The following is a 17,981-nucleotide window of genomic DNA, read 5'->3' on the forward strand; positions in this document are numbered from 1 at the left end:
CTTTTGTTTATAATCTATTATCTATTAAAACAACATCATATACTGTAGGCAGCAGGCTATTGGATTATGTTAACAAATAGGCAGTGACGGCTCGTGACTACTCATCCGAGGGGCGCTAATTCAAAATATGTGTTTATAGTGTCATGTGTGTTGCTTGCATTTTCAAAATATGTGTTTGCTGCGTCATGTAAACCATGTGCATCAAGTGTTTTGTCAAAATAAGTGCCTGCTGCACACGCGTCAAAACCGTTTACGATAAAGGCGATGCTCACGTTCACAAAATACACGCAAGACACTTCCTTAACAGTAAACTCTGATTACGCATGTGATTATGCGTGTAACTGGCAAACGCAAGTGTCTCTTTTATCAAAAACAATTTAGACGTATTTGCAGCATGCACTTATTTTGACAAAACACGTAATGCACACAGAATCACTCGATGCACAAAACACATATTTTGAAATTACGAACCACACATGATGGACCACATACATGTTGTTACAAAATTCGAGCGCCCTCGAAAAAAGAAGTTACTGTTCAGTACACTCTGGGGTGCGTGATTTTTGAGAAACACTTTGGAAAAGGGAGTCGGGCTGACTAACAAAACACACTCATAGCCAATCAGCAGTAAGGGGCGTGTCTACTAAACGACATCGTAGCCTGGGATGCTTATGTGAGGGACGGGTCTATCAAAAAAAGGTCCAGATTCTATTGGGGCAGGGGCGTGCTAATTTAGGTGATTTTAAATGTCAACATTGGCTTTCAGAGATCATGCACCCTGCCTTTAAAGGAATATTCAATTTTCTTAAAAGAAAAATCTTACTCACCACCATGTCATCCAGGATGTTGGTGTCTTTCTTTGTTCAGTCGAGAAGAAATTATGTTTTTTGAGGAAAACATTGCAGGATTTTTCTCATTTTAATGGACTTTAATAGAGCCCAACATTTAATACTTAACTCAACACTTAACATCTTATTTAGCGAAATGATTGTCATTTTTGACAAGAAAAATAAAAAATATCCACTTTTAAACCACAACTTCTCATCTAAATCCGGTCGTGATGCGTCAGCGTGACCCCACGCAATACGTCATGACAGAAGACGAACGCGAAACTCCGCCCCAGTGCTTACAAGGGTTGAGAAAGAGGACCGTTCCTACGTTGTTGTATGTCAACTGATACTAATTATTGTCTTGTGGCATTAATTGCAGACCAATTAATGCCATTTAAAATGGTCTGCAAATGTGCGTTTTATATATGTAACACGTGACCGCCCTACGACAATACGCATTTACGTTTGGTTGTGCTGGACTGGACCTAGAAAAAAAGTTGTGGTTTAAAAGAGCATTTTTTTTTCTTGTCAAAAATGACAATCGTTTCACTAGACAAGACCCTAATGCCTCGTTTGGGATCGTTTATAGTCCTTTGAAACTCCGTTGAATAAAACTGTTACGTGTTGAGTTAAGTATTAAATGTTGGGCTCTATTAAAGTCCATTAAAATGAGAAAAATCCTGCAATGTTTTCCTCAAAAAACATAATTTGTTCTCGACTGAACAAAGAAAGACATCAACATTTTGGATGACATGGTGGTGAGTAAATTATCTGGATTTTTCTTTTAAGAAAATTGAATATTCCTTTAAGCATCTCATTAAAACTCTAAAATAAAAATAATAATAATTAAAAAAATGTAGGTTTCACATAATGTCGTTTATAAATGCTCTGTAGATTAATAGTTAAAAAATGTACATTGACAGTCTCGGTACAGAGTATAAACACCTTAAAAGCAAAACAGCGACATGGCCTTCAAGGGAAGTGATACGCAGACTGATGTATATGGATACAGACAGAGAAAGGAAGAGGTATTGTCTGTATCTGCCCACAGCAGAGGCTTGTGGGAAAACAGCAGTGTATGTGGCGTCTGTGCTCTGTTGTGTTGTGGCTTCAGTCTACGGGAAACACTGACCTGTGAAGCTGGATTTTCAGCGTGACCACATGGTACACATCCTGTAACATGTCTGCCACTGTGGCGTCGGGCGCATCGGTCACGTAGGAAAGCGGTACGGGGTTCCACTTGCCCACCTGAATCATACCTGTGGTCAGGGAACATTCACCACACAGTTAGAGACAGGTAAACCACAGACAAGGTATTACAGATGGCAATTTTATGGTACTTTGATGTATGCCAGCGTTTTTTCAATTGCAATCCACATGCCCACCCATGACTCCCTATATAAAACACCTGATTCAACTTATCAGCTCGTTAGTTTCTACAACATCATGCTTGTTTGACTTCAGCGGTGCTGCGCAAACCGATCGAGAGCGTTGCGAGAGTAGAGAACTTAGTATGCTCTCAAATCTCTTGTGATGTCAAACACTGATCGAAATCAAACAAGCCATTTATAGGAGACCTAATGAGTTGATTCAGGTGATTTTTACACATTTAAAAAAGCATTCTGGGGACTGGAATTGAGAAATCATGATTTATTTTTTTTTAAAGACGGTCGTCCAAACACAGCACAGACGTCTAGGCTAAAACGAGGCAGTATTTGGGCTGTCAGTAAAAAATGTTTGTCTAAACAGAGCCCAAAAATAAAATTAAATAAATAAATGAAAGCAAACACCTTTGCTATTTTAGCAAAAACAACATGTAACCAAATTCAACTTTATTTTGGAGAGAAGTGGGTTACACATATCCAGACTATATCGGGTCTATAGTTAACCTAGATGATGAAATGACAACTATTGCTTGCCGAAATCTTGATAGTGTTCAAAATCTAATACAATGCCTGTGTAGACAGCATTTTAATAAAAGACTGTTCTGTCTGAGATCCGTTAAAATTCAAAGATAATGCATTGTGACAAATGTAAGGCGCCAATGTAAGGTATACCGAGGTTTTAAAGAGTCAAGATTTTAAAACCACTAAAATTTACACAAAATTAATTAAATCATGTCTTGATTTGACGTTTATACTGTATTTAATATATACTACAAAAATAATTTTTTGAAAAAATTATTATAATTTAAAGGCTTTTTTACCTGGAATACATGTTGTATGTTGCTTAAAAATAAAATGTTTGTCCAGATGAAAAAATACACATTTTAGTATTGCAGTGACAATACTGCAAACAATCTCAAGGCAGACAAAAAAGGCAGACAAAACATAAGATTTAAATACCAAAAACTATTTGCAAGTGCTGTTTTGATGCTTTGATGCATCTCAGTATATGTTCGCAGCTTAGCAATGCCAACACCAAACACTGAGTCTTCTGTTTGCTGTGCATGAAGTGTGCTATTTGTATACAGTAAGTTGCTGCTATAGGGCTGCTCGATTATGAGGAAAATCATAATCACGGTTATTTTGGTAAAAATCATAATCACAATTACTTAACACAATTACTCAGTGACTTTGAAATCATTAATTTATTTAACCTTTTTATTTAGTAAGTGTGCTACATGTGCCAAAGCAGTGGTGCCTTTGAAGTACATTGGTCCACCAGCACGCAATTTATAATTGCACAATAACTGTCGCACAATAATTGTTTTACCTCGATATATCTTTTGTAATCAAAAATGTTAATTGAAAAACAAAAACGATTAATTGCACAGCCCTAGTTGCCGCCTATGTAGGTAGTAAACTGCAAGTCAGCTTACTAGGTTTTGAAAAACAGCCATGGTCTTCCTATAGTATACTGTACATGTTTATATGAGGTTTAATATAGTTGATTTTCACTCTTTTAAGTAAACATCTTTCAATCATACGTTCTCTTTTTATTGACACTAAATGAGCGAAAGAAAATAAGCAACAATCCAGAACATCTAAAGAAAACTATGATGGACAGCCAGCAATAAATTACAGGCCGAAGGCTACAGGTCTTAAAATAGACCCCAGCTCTATTAGGAGAGCAATTAGAAACTGCAGGCCCACCTCCACACTTGTTCCCATCGAGAGACGTGTGATTACAGTGTGCGAGTGCAGTCGAGCCAGAGGTGCACCTGTGTGTTCCTCTACCCACAATCCTCTCTGCACCCTGCGCTGGGTCAGCCCGATCACAAGCATCTATGAACTACCAGAACGCAGCCAACAAATCGCTCCAAAAATATCTCTCTTTGGCCTCCAAAAATATCCGAGCATCTGCCTGCCGTTTTATGACTCATGATTCTGATCTAAGAGCAAAATGTACGAACGATCGCTCTGGAAATATAGGTGTAATCCTGAGGACGTGCAATGGGCATATTTTCATAAACGGCTAGTATGAACAACTAGTTGACTACGGATGTGCTTTAGGAATAGAAATGCAGCTGGACAGAATAAAAAGCAAATGTGACCGTGTCTATAGCTGGGTTAACGCAAAAAATGAAAAACAAACAAATGCAAATCAAGTTGTCGAGCGAATGACGTGGTATTGGTAACCTAGTAACCAATGGTAAATAAAACAAGGCATGCTTAGAAAATAGAGACAGGACTGCATTTAGTTACGATTGGGCAAGTAATAAATTTACTAGTAGTGCAGTTTGTAGTTGCTAAACTTATAACTGTGCACAGAAAAAGAAATGCAGCATTTTGTATGCATACACTAGCAGCAGGGCATTGCGACGACAACGAGACCCATATATGGGCAAGAGAACTTCCGCTGATACAGGGAATATACTAGAGGTGCCCAAACTAGTGCCCGCAATTACCTTAAATTTGGCCCATCATGCCACGTGAGAAACTAAAAAATATTTTTGTTTTTTTGTTACAAAAATGTAAATTAAAATGAAATGCAAGTGAATAATCTACATGCATACTTGAAGGTGTATAGCATGCATCATGAAACTTAACAAACTTGGGTACTATAGGCTAATAATGGAGATGTCAAGGCAGTGGCACACAGAAAAAAAATATTTTTTTTAAATGATTGGCAAAATTTTTATTTAAAAAAAAAAATTTAAAATGCATTAGTTATGCATAAACACAAATATTTGTTTAAGCATATATTTTTTTAATTATAAATTAGGAGAATCAGGGCAACTTTAATTTGAATATAACACAGCAACATTTACTTTCGGCCCACAGGCTCTCAGGTTTGATTTTTGGCCCTTAGTAGGCAAAAGTTTGGGCAGCCATGCGCTAGACGATCAGTCATGTTCGCTACATCAGAATTTATTCGGCAAATGCGTTTTCATCTTCCCACTCTTTTTCGCATAAGTCAAAAACCACCTCAAGCGAGCGTAAAAACTTTTTTGTGTTTCAAGGGATTTTTATTAGAAATTTGGCATTTCCATCACTCGTTTCTTATGCGATACTTTAAAATGCGCAGAAAATCAATGTGATGGTAACCCATCTTATGAAATCCAGGCTAAAGTCTCAATCCAATGATAAGATCAGGAGCATCAAAGTGTGATTTCACATTTACTTCAATCTTTGACATGACATTAATCAGTCAATATTAAAGATATAAAGGTTTTATTTTCACAGAATGTTCACTTATATTATGCAGAATGATTTTATGTAAATCACAAAAAATCTCAGTAACAATTCTTTGGCATCTTCAAAATATAATGTTCATGATGTGAGATCACAGTTTTGGACAACATGCACAAAACTTGAAAAACCCGAAACCCATGGATAGCACATGATAGACAATTTGGAGGCATTTGGATGGCTGCACTGGCAGGTAACTATGCTGACATTTTACTATGCTGATGCACATGTTTTGGATTGTGACAAATACCTTTAGCCTGTGCGGCCGAACTGTGCGAGTAACCGAGCGAGAGCAGGGCCATCTCGATGAGCTGGTTGAAGAGCATGTCCTTCCTGACCAGGACGAACTCGGCATGTTCCTCTTTGCTGTCAAACTCGATCGGGCTCTCGTAGTGCTCCACCACACAAAACACTGGCAGCATGTTACCTGCAAAAACATCAGAGAGGATGTTTTACACTTCAACCCCATAGAGAGAGTGTGGCACAACAGCAAGCGACAAAAATTAAATCAGAATCACAGTATTACTCAAACTGTATATCAGGGCCAAGAATGTTTCGCAAATAAGCCAACCATAAAGTCAACAAATGTATTTACAGAGGAAACTGAGAGGTGCATTGCACAACATTGTCACTATGCTAAGATGCTTTGCTTTAGACGTTGCCAGGGCGTTCCCCCAAATATGTGATATTTTAGTGAATAGATATGGCTCTTTATTTTAAGTCCAACCTCATGCCAACCAAGAAAATTGAACTACTGAGTTCAATTTCATTTTTGTATAGCTGAGTAACATGCCTTAAGATTTAGTATTAAAAAAATGCAAGATGCAAGCACCTCTAAATCAATCGTTGTAATCCATCAATTAAATATTATCACAGTATCACAATAAACAAGCATTGTAATGTTTACAATAAAATGAGAACCAGCCGAGATTATGTTTTTAGCACGCTAAAAGGTTACAGCTCTTCAGGGTTTGGCGGTTTATTTTATTGTTAAGGTGCTCAAATCGCATTAGATTACATCTTCAGGCACATCCCAAAACCCTTCCCATGATGCAATGCTGCGGCTCCCAATGTACCTTACAGCCCTGAGGTTTAACGAGTCTCTGTAAACAGCTCGCCGCTATCAGGAAGAACCGAAGAATCTCAGTCCAAAGCCGTCATGTGTTAGGGTTTACTGTGCAAATATCACATAATACCAGCCAGCTGCAACACTCCAGTGATGAGATTTCAGGAACTTCTTGATCTTTTTGACCCGGGAACTTTGTTTTTACAAGGTTTAACGGTGTACGGGGGTAATATCGTCATAAATCATATCTCACGGTCGCAGCTGCTTAAGTATGCGACCGTTTTCTGGAAAACAATCGATAAATAGGGTAATCATAACCAGATGCCAAGGAATGTGCTGAACCAAAGCGTTTTCCATTTTTAATAGATAAAGATCTAACAATAAAGACTGCTGTGTCGGTTCATTTTGGGATCAATACACGCTTTGTTTTCGCAGAGCTGAGAAAAGCCCATGGTAAATATTATTCAGCTGAAACAATGAATACTGTAGCCTCCAAAGTACTCGGCAAAGTTCAGTATTTATCATAAATAATAATAGTTGTTATCCAGAGAGCTATAGTACGCATTCCAGGACCGAGAATAGCTGATACCGGTGGATATAGCGAAAGCGTTATCTCCTTAAACATAAACTGCAGATATCTGCAGCAGTTTTACGGGGAATTCGTCAAATCTGCCACCTATAGAAATCCTTACGTACATTGTGTTGAACTACTGATGTGGCAAATATCTACTGTATAGATGGTCACAAAACGTCTTGATCAACATTCATCACCATTGTGTGTCGCTGAATCATATCACACCACTCCTGGTTCAAAGCCTGCGTAAGTAAAAAAACACACACTCACCCCTCTTGTGGCAGGTCTTCAGGTGATGTCCAGAGGGTTTGAAGGGCACACCAGCGAGTTTTGTGCCAGTGCTACCTAGACGAGATCGGCCCAGCGGGCTTCCGTTCTGTTCTAGGCGGGCCAGTTTAGCAGGAGGGGCCTTTGTGTCATTCATATTGTTGACCATCTCACAGTTCTCCTTCCCCAGACAAGTTTCGCTGAGATGATCCATGGTTCTCAGCACCACTACTCACGATCACCTAAAGAGAAAAAAACAGGTTAGGACCTCTAGAAAAAAAGCCGAACAATTAAGAGGAGATTTCCTGGATACCGTATACAAAATATAGTAATTAATAAATTTTCAGTGCAAATGCCATGTAACATTAGGCCTGATTTGACATTTCAATGTTTCATGCAACTATCACTTTAAACCATGTATTATATGTATAATCCCATGTGCAGAGCAAACAAGCTAGTTTTTGTGCACTTTAGTGATGACAAGTCGGACGAGCTGCCAAATATTCAGAGTATTAAACCTCGTGCTATTCAACCTCACGACCATAAATTCCTCATGTACAAAAGAGTAAAATAAAGTGTGGTATGGCATTTTTGGTTACAAGTTACTCACAGGTGTTTAAATTCAATGACACCTTTTAAAAGGTTTCTCTGAAAAGATAACAAAGGAGAGACCTTGTATTATCCAGGATTACAAGAAAAGGGAAGTGCACTTGTCTCAACGTCACATTCAGAGTGATAAGCGAACGCTGTACCAGACAGCATGACAGACAGTGTTAGATTTCATCAAACAGGCCAAACGAGACATCAGACATGCAACAATAAATTCCACAGCACAGAACAAAAGTCTGAACTTCTGTGACTTCATTTGAGAACAAATATAACAGGTATAGACTGTACTGTATATAGACATATAGATCTGACTGCAGGATTATTTTAATTTTTAAAACACATGAGTCTATATAATGGGATCAAATAATCACAAAACATTCCTACTTTGCAGGCATGCACAAACATTTTTTTATCTTTTATTTAAAAAAAAAAACTATTCTTGTTTTGGACTTAATAAAAGCAGAAACAAACATTGCAACTCTTTAAATGAAAAGATAACAAAGCAGCGATAAATCAGTCACAACTCACCACTTTAAGAGAAGCATATAAGGAGATGAACAGCGCCTTCAAGTTTTAGCAGAAGTTTTGATTCACTTTAATTTGACAACACTCATCAAAATCCTCAAAATAAAAACTAATCTTTAACATACGAAACTTCCAGTTTTCCCATGCACCCAAGACCCTAATATCACAGATGAAGTCACTAATTCTGGCACACAGGCTAATAGATTTACAACTATAAATACATGACCCGCAAAGTCTACTTTAAAATTTCAAGATATCTAAAGGAAAGTGCAGATGCTTTTCTGCAACGATAGAGTTCAATAGAGTTTATAGGCGACCGCGGGGAACATCCACCGGGACAATCGCCCGTTCTGTGCGCAAAATAATCCTTAAAAACAAAAGTAACCGCCAGCCTTCCCTATACATCCCATTTCGCTTAAATAACGCAAGCGTACAGGAAAACAAAACGCGTGTAAATCGCCTCTCATCTGTCCAAACAACCGCGCGAAGCCACGGCGACCTGCCTGCTCATCTCAAGCCGATGCTGCTCGATATGCGGATCCCAGAAAGCCGCTTTAAAAGTCCGCGATACACTTTCGCGCGTCGAATGTAACAACAAAGCGTTCCGAACATTCCTGACACACATTAGCGCTACATTGTATCTTCCGCGCGTAACATTTGTAACATTCGCGTTCGGTCCGTTTCTTTCTCTTTCCCTTCTGTTCTCTGTGTGCGAGTGTCTCTCTCTCTCTTGGTCGCTCTCTCTCTCTCTGCCTGCCTGTCTCTCTCTCTCGCTCTGTCCCCATTAAATTATTAGTTGCATTGACTCATCCCTCCCCTCGCCGCGTTCCTCATCTCTACAGGCGAATAAACCTCCTAAACGACGCGATTTAAGGCGGATCTCGAGTCCTCCGTGTCGGCCGATGTCCTGAAGGAGGATAGACGCGAAAATAAAGTAAAAGTGCCGGCGAAAAAAAAATCCAGAAGAGAGATGAGGATGATGATGATGATGGTGGTGGATATCTAAGCGCGCAGGAATTTTTAATCACCTGGATTAAAGTGACGCGGTTCTGCATTCATTATTTAATACTAATAACAATAGCACATCAATACACACCTTTACACACATATGCATAGAGAAAAACACGCAGTGCTGTTGCTAGAATAAAAATGGGTGTTTGTTTCGCAAACTGGAGCTGATGCTGATATACAGCAATATGGGCATTAACACACCAATGCACTGCGTTTCTGTGTGTGCATTACACTTTTGACGTGCGGTAGATATAAAATTAAACATTTTTGTGGTTGCACGGTGTAGATTTCGATCCTGGTGGGATGCACGATGTTAATGATCAGTTTACCGTTAAAATCGGGATATAAATGCAAGCATCCTTATATTTCGGATCATACGGATCATCTTGACGAGTCTGATAATATCCATATAGTTTTATAATAAGACTATGCCTAAAAAAGTTGCGAAAAGCCTTTAAGAGTCGTACAATAATTCTTATTGCAAAATGACGCGCCATCTGTCAGCGATGCTGGTGCACAACACACACACACACGATTACGCACCCACCTACAGATGCACACACACACACACACACACAGGTGACAGCAAACGACCAATTCACTTTAAGCACAACGATCTAAATACGACGCAAGAGGATTATTCAACGATATGGCAACCTAACATTTGAAGAAAAATGATTATACGTAAATTTACATAACGAATATTTACAATACTTTAGTGAGAAATGAAAATGTGCATATGCTATTTGATATATAAACATTATGTTGGTTACACAAACAAAAGCAAAGCTGTTTGTCATAATGACTCTTCAATAAATAATTAAAAAATGCAAAAAAAAAGTTTTTTTACACTAATATATCAAAACGATGTATTTTATAAAAGAAGCACGTCTTTTTTTGCAAGTACCATATTGCAGAGAATCTATCTACAAAGCTGGCACTCATAAATAATTATGGGTCAAAGGTAGCTTACACCATACCCTAAATGGTTAAAATGGCTTTGAAACCCAGCCCAATGTTTGCCCACTATAGTGTATACAGTAGGATAGCATGCAAAACATTAAAAAACACATAAGTACGTTTAATCATGCATGCATGGCATTTTTTATTTATCTAACCAAGAACATACATTATATGTATATGCTTTTTGCTTTTCCCACTGTATGTAATTATAAGCGAGATAGAATCTGGCATATATCACTTATTTAATTACAAAAATCTTGGGTCTGGTTTAAAGGTAACCACGTACATGCCCAAGCCAGCATCTACAATTAAAATGACTAATAGCCCCAATAATTAATTACAGTGGAGCCAGTTAAAGTTTTTTAATAACAGGGTGTGTAACATGTATAGACATGAAATTGAAGGTAATAAACCTATATGAAAAGCAAATGGTGAAATACAAAACAAGCATCACTGTTTAAAAAATGTGCAAAACAGGAAATGTAAGCTAGGGCGATGTCTAAGAAATTAATGTCTACTAAGGGTACATAATGTAAAGCATATAGTGCATAATTTAAACAAAATTATGTTTAAGGTTCTTAAAGCTTTCGGTGTTGTTCCCTACATATCAATTCATCTGATATGTCATGTGCACACAGGCGCTATACCCGTTTCCGGAGTTGATGCGGATTTGCACAAAGGTTGCTTTTGCTGTTTCGAGATCTGTTCAGTCCTTGCACAACACAGTGGGTGGCGTAACAAGTACAGTGTAGCTCTTAGGTCAAAACTTATATGGCCAGCTTCATAATACAGAAGTTTAACATTGAGGCTACACTGTTTGAAACATGGATTTATCATGGACATCAATTAACTTGTGTAAGCCAATATCATGTTACTTCTGTAATTAAATAACATATTTTTTATAGATTTATCTAGGTTTCAGTTCATTCTATCTTCAATCAATGTGTTTTAATTTAGCAATCTATTAATTGTTATTTAAATCCACACATTTGACAGGTGATTTGATCCAAAGTGACTTACAGCAGCCTTAAGGTCCACACTTTGTAGAAATCAAATCCATGCTGCCGTTGCTTGTGCCATGCTCTTACAGCACGCATCACTACAGACACCATCATCGATGCTGAAATGTTGATTTCGACATCAAAAACATCACGAATGCATTGTGCAGCTACGACGTTCCCCCTTTTCTCTTCGGCCTGAAATGAAAACACTGGCCGACCGCAGCGGGAAGCGAAGCGTGGCCGCCATGTTGCCGTGCTGTAGCAGCAATCTCCTCTGCACTTGTACAAGAGCATCGCACAATTTTTGCCGGCCTTGCCAGGAGGGTCCTGCCTGCTGCCAACAGGTGCAGACACTGCCAAGAGCCCTGGCACACACACATAGCAGCCAACAACAGAAAGTCTAACTTCCAGAAGGGCATGCAGATTCACAGAGCAGAAATGATTTGATCAACTGTGGTTATCATACAGCTCTCGCCTATTTAAAGAAGAGTAAACACACACGTTTAAATGCCAATATTTTCAGCCCGCTCAAGGGAATATATAATACCTCAAGTGTATTGCATAAAAGTATAAAAACAAAGACGTACACAAATGCACGATAATGGCACAAGATAAATAAATGCATAGAAATACTTGTGTTAAAATGTGCAGCTGTTATATTGAAGGACAAATCTGCCTGAGAATGAGCATGCTGTATGTAACATAATGTAGTCAAATTGATTTAAATAAATTATTTTGAAAAAAAAAAAGTTTTATTTATTTAATACCAAAAAAATTTACTATATATGTAGGTACTGTAGTTATTTCAATTAAGAATTTAAATAAAAGAAAAAGGCAAAAATGTTATTTTAATATTAAATCAATTTAATCTTGGTGCATTTCAAATCTTACAAAAGCAATCCTAAATAGCAACAATTTGTTTTATTTTTACGTATGATTTATTGAAAATGACATATTTATGCATACAAATGTATGTAAAGAGCATCATTCGTAATGCTCACTTTAAAATGTCTCATAGCTGCTGCTAATGTTACCATTTTATCATCATCCTATTTGCCCTAAATAGTAACACACTACAGGTAAGTGTATGTCCAAACGTAGAAACCTAGACAGTAAGTACAATCCTGCTCATTTTTAAAAGCACCGAAGGCTTTTTATCACTCGGCACATTTCAACAGCCCTATTCTGAACGCTTGCACGCGTAGGTGTTGTTTAGCCTATGTGCTTGCCACTTCCGCAATGTTAAATGTGCATTAACAAGATTATTTGAGGTAGTGTTATAAATCAGAGCCAAGAGCATCTCGGCAGTTTGATAACACAAACAGCATGGGGTAAAATCATCAGTGCCCACCACATACCGATGAGAAAGAGCGAATCAATGCGGAGGCAAATGGGCAGCACACAAACCTTTCAAAACGTGAAGGCGGCTGCGTTCAAAACAAAGATTTCCTGGTATGTGAATCTCATTACGGTCTCTAAATATTGGTTGGTGACATATTTGAGATAGAATAGAGGAACTGCGTTACAGTACTTTACTTTTATTAGCCGTATTGTGTGGTGAACAAAAGTTAATCAGCAGTAATGTTGTAACAGATATGGGGTCAAAGTCTTTATTACTTCATCTAAGGGACGAATTATTTAAAACGCAAAACCACAGCGTGTGTCAAAAACACAGCCTACTTAGTGAACAGTCATTTCTCTCTAGTGTGCACTGTGTCTGTGTAGTGTACAGTAGAAAAGTCCCACTGTGGCTTCTGTACATGTGAATGGGAGCCAGATTATGTGTGCGAGACTTTCGAATCAGTGCATGTGTTTGTGTGCTATTTTAAGTGAGATTTGAAGTCCGGCCACCGATGACTTAACTGAAAGATGAACAAAAGAGGTCCTGCACCCAAAGGAATGCCTATTAATTATTAAAAAACAATTATTTCCTCTCGGAGCACCGAGAGAGGGTCTTTATTCGCTCGTCACTTGTTTATTTCTCGCTTTTATCGAATTATAAAACAAATCCGTCATCTAACAATCAAGTAAGATCAGTTTCAAGGCCGCTGAAATTACTTTTGTGTCACTGGAGGAGGGCAGCATCACATGATCAAATAATTAGTTCTCTAATTTCTGCCTCGTGGATTGCGATGCATCAACAATTAATAGACTTAAAGCAACCGAGAGAAAGAGAGAGAGAAAGCCACTGTGTAGCTTTCTTGAGGTTTTAAATCTGCCGAACGCCCATTATTCACAAAGTCCTATGCGTATCTTGCCAGTTTGTGTAGGTTAATCTGATTCTTGCAGTTACCACCCTATGTTCAAATGCATTTGATCTTCTTCACAAAATCAAGGTAGCAAACTCAATCTGGGCCGGTGACAAGCATTCAACTGCTAAAACATGACGAAATTGATAAAAAGTAAACATGACCTCATGACAATAAGCAAAATTTTAACCGAAATATCTATTAACTAATTTTTTGTTTCTCCGTGTGTGTGCACAACGAATCAAAATCAACAAATGAACACCCTTTGCTCCTTTCAAGTCCACAACACTGCGAAAGGAAAGATTTGTATAGCGAGTTAATCTCCGTCCCTTCAAATCTCTGTAAGTGTGTCTGCATCCACAGTAAAAGAGTATCTTTTTTAATTGTTTTTTCGAAGTATGTGGGTGGGTATTAAAACCCTGATCTTTTGCAGTATGTGCATTCCTCTGATACATACTGCTTTCTTTGTGCCGCCTTACCAGAACAAAGGATTCGAGAAAACCTACACAGATCGGATAACGACAAGCATAGAAATACTAGACAATAACTTGAGATCAAAACATATGGAGGGTCTAAATTTAGGTTATGCGAAATTTAAAAGAGGTTTAAGGTAGCTCCGAGTGTGTATTTCACATTCTATTAGTAATGGTCCCGCGCAGAATGATAATATTGCTATTCCGATTTTACACGAATGTCTTTTAGCCAAAGCGTGACAAAATTGACATGACGCACTTCTGACACTTTGTTTTCCGAAAGGATCCGGCGACGATTCTCGAAACGAGATAAAAGGATGTAAATAAAGAGACTTTGCGCTTTAGGAATTAAAAAACACACAAGATGAGATGCGAGGTGCGGATGTTGGCGAGACCATCACACCGTGCTGATGTATGCAAATCATCCTTGAAAAGTTTCAAAATACGGCTAAATTATTCTTAAGTCTCGAGTTCCTCGTCAAACGCGTCTCTACGGTTGTGTCAACGCGCATGTTATCGTCTGCCTGTTCGACGTGCTTGACTCAGAGCCCAAGAATGCACATACAATCCTTTGTTTTTTCTTTCTACTTATTTTCCCAAAACTGGTTTGAGCTTGTCATCAAAAGTCTCTGATTCATTGTTACCTTTCCTAACTATTAGAAATCATAACAGTTCTTTCCCAACAGGGTGGAATCTCTAAGCAGCCGCATATTAAAAAACGAGACAGACCTCTTATTTGCTGGCGACAGACTAATAAATGCATATACGCTGGCAGCTAAACAGGTATTTACCTCGCTCAAACCACAAGTATAATTCTTCTCTTTGCTGAGCTGTTATTTAACCCCGGTGTTCATTATCGTGGTGGTAAAGACGATTAATGGTTTTATCTTTTGACTTCACTACAAGCACCCAGACCAACCAAGAAGTTCACAATCTTCCAATCGGTCTCACATCCATCTGGGGGGTGAGGAATTTCACAGTTTTCCAAAACCGTCTTGCGGTTCCGTTCAATTTAGGTGATGGAAATATCAACGGGAGTGTACCTTGATTGCTTTCATTTATAACATGACAAATCATGCAAGACAGAGTGGAAATAATTCATCAAGGACAAGTTGCCTTGATTATGCTCTCAGGTGCATTTTCCCCAGCGCTGAAAATAACCGATGCATGCGGATAATTGGTCTCAAAGGGTCAGGGGGGCAAACACCCGTGCGTTTCTCCCTGACAATGATGATGCCTCGGTCACCACCGTGTGTATCGATGCTAAAAAGTGAGATCAGAGAGAAGTTTCAACACTTCGACTCTCTGATCTCTGAATGTTCGGCTGTCATCAGAAGTGGTTTGACAAATTGGAGGCCAATTAGGCAGGAATGTGATACTGGGGGTTGAAGTGCATCACCTCGTGTCTCAGACTGCTCTGAACTTACCAACTTTGACTTCCTGTTATTATTTGCAGCACTAAAACGAGCAACGCATTTAAGTTTAGGGCCCTAATTCAAGCACACGTCTCTCTTATTTTTCTGCCTCTTTTTTCGATACGGCTCATGTGAGAGAAAACAATGCCACCGCGCAAAGATTTGGGACACAGATATCTCCACAAGCGATGAATCAGACTGCTCAGTTACCATATCGAGGTGAGCGCAATTCGACAACAACCAAGCATGGAAATGAGGTTAAATCATGCCAATAAAAATGGTTAACAACTTTCGAGTCGAGATCAAGGGGCCCCACACGGTTTCACATTAGCAGACTGTACGTTTCAATGTGACACCATCAAGAAATGGGTAAAAATGAAACGAGGGGTGAAAACCTTGATAATAGCATTTGCTTTGATGTCGAACAGCACTTACAAGAAGCAAACCTAACACTGGCAGGAAAACTCAAGATCTATTCTGAGAAACACTGACCAGATCAACCACACTAATTCTACCCTAGATAACTAGATGGGTTGAAAGTAATCTCAAGAAAAATAACCTCAATTTTACCACATTGACCTGTTAATATAAGATCAGATAATTCTGCAGTGCAAAGCAATTGAAAGTGTGTCAGGGTGTTTCCTTATTTTATTTTTATACAGTAAACATCATCGCTGGTTGTACGGTATTGTTCTGCATTAATTGCACATGCATCTTTATGCATTTTATCTCAGAGTATCAGATGCATTGCGACAGTCACGTTTTTACATATACAACTTGTGGGCCGCAATTTAACCACGAGTAACTGTGAGGCATGATATGAAGAGGACTGAGTCGAACATTCTCCAGAAATCATGCTAAAACTGTATACATCACTGTTAAGTGTCACAATATATGGTTGCGAACCTTAAAAGTAATGTACATAAATTTCCTTCTTTTGTAATTTATTCTATAACACCCCATATAATTGCCACTTAATTGCATTAGCTACACACTAAAACACACACGTACAAATAGATTTATTCAGTTTGTTTAAAATGTCTAAATTATGTGGAAATACATAAAATTCATCTCAGTAACAAGTAATTATTTTAATGCCCGATTGCCCGTACAAACAATACTCTCACTGAATCCTAAATGCTTTCTGCAAAAATATTGATATAGATTTTAATGACGTCTAAAGATATTCAACGCATTAAAACAGACACTTCACAGTGAATTTTTAGACAGCCAGGCTAACATGCAGTTTTTAGAGGAACGTGCTTTTGACATTGACAAGTCGGTCTTTTAAATTAATATTATTCACTCATATTTTAGAGTCATGTCCTTGACATGTTGTTGCTTTTTAGAGTGTGGCAGTCTTTCCATAAAGTCATATTTTTTATCTTCAAATAAATGCATTCCTAAAAGCATTTATTTCTCATGTGTACATGTTGCAATTGTCATGGGTTAGACGGGGTCCTGGCCACCAGAGTTTTTATAAACACTCATCTCCTGTAGTAATAATCTGGAGATGTACAGTTACACACTCCATCAGCTCTGAGACAGAGACGCTTATACGTTTCTTTAGCACGTGCTGAGACAATATTTAAATTAACTTTGCAAATATTTCAATCTAAACTAAAAGACTACATAAGGTATAAAAATAGATAGATACATGAAATATTTCACTAATAAAAATAAATGACATCTGTATGTACAGTATGCGTGCAACATAAATTCTTTTTCTTTTTGCTTTATTAATTCTTGATCATGCAAATCTATTGATAAGAGATGCCAGCAAACACATCTGACTGTTAGTTAAAAATACAGCAGCCTCACTATTGAAACAGATGTGCTTGCGCTCGAATGTGACGCGCTCAAAGACATCAGAGAAATAACGCAAGCAGCAAACACAACGGTACCTTTAAGAAGTTAGCAGTCTCCACGAAACCTCTCGTGTTCCATCCAAAAGTTCAGAATGCTCGTTTAACTTCGTCCCCACCTTGAGAGATCCAAAGCCGGAGCGCGTCCACGGCACTGATCGCTGATGGAGACGCAACTGTCACCGTGCGTAAACGCTGAAGTTGGGAGCTCGCGGACTGTGGTGCGGGATAGAGGCGCTGTAGTAGGAGGAGATGGAGGAGGAGGGTTTGAGCTGTGTGAGAGGGGTGTCAGGTAAACGAACCGCCCCTCCCCGTTTTCATAAGACATTGTGCCAGCTGTGGCGCAGCGCGTCTTCATGCCCCACTTTGATTTTTTTTGGAGCGGCGCGTCTCCAAGCGCGGCTCTCCAGGGACTCATCCACTATTGCACTCAACCGTTCCCATATTTACACACCACATGGTAAAATGTCAGAAATAAGGACTGTACGAAATTATTTAA

The 17,981-nt window shown here is 38.5% G+C and overlaps 1 protein-coding gene across 11 annotated transcripts in view; it reads right to left on the reverse strand.

The window, feature by feature from the left end:
- satb1b (SATB homeobox 1b) overlaps positions 1–17,981 on the reverse strand; it is a 64,168-nt gene that overhangs the window by 43,675 nt on the left and 2,512 nt on the right. For 7 of the 11 annotated variants that reach the window (XM_073872550.1, XM_055211377.2, XM_073872553.1 and 4 more), the window contains 4 exons: positions 17,522–17,719; positions 7,375–7,613; positions 5,715–5,891; positions 1,963–2,089 (listed from right to left, as the gene is read on the reverse strand). In XM_073872550.1, the coding sequence (XP_073728651.1) occupies positions 1,963–2,089; positions 5,715–5,891; positions 7,375–7,585 (515 nt within the window). In that variant the 5' untranslated portion in view covers positions 7,586–7,613; positions 17,522–17,719. Of the gene's footprint in view, positions 1–1,962; positions 2,090–5,714; positions 5,892–7,374; positions 7,614–8,508; positions 9,398–11,499; positions 11,956–17,521; positions 17,720–17,981 lie in introns of those variants that run through there. The other 4 variants (XM_073872551.1, XM_055211372.2, XM_055211371.2 and 1 more) reach the window with 3 other exon arrangements.

Source organism: Misgurnus anguillicaudatus, chromosome 10, assembly GCF_027580225.2.
Source record: "Misgurnus anguillicaudatus chromosome 10, ASM2758022v2, whole genome shotgun sequence".
In the NCBI taxonomy this organism is placed as follows: Eukaryota; Metazoa; Chordata; class Actinopteri; order Cypriniformes; family Cobitidae; genus Misgurnus; species Misgurnus anguillicaudatus.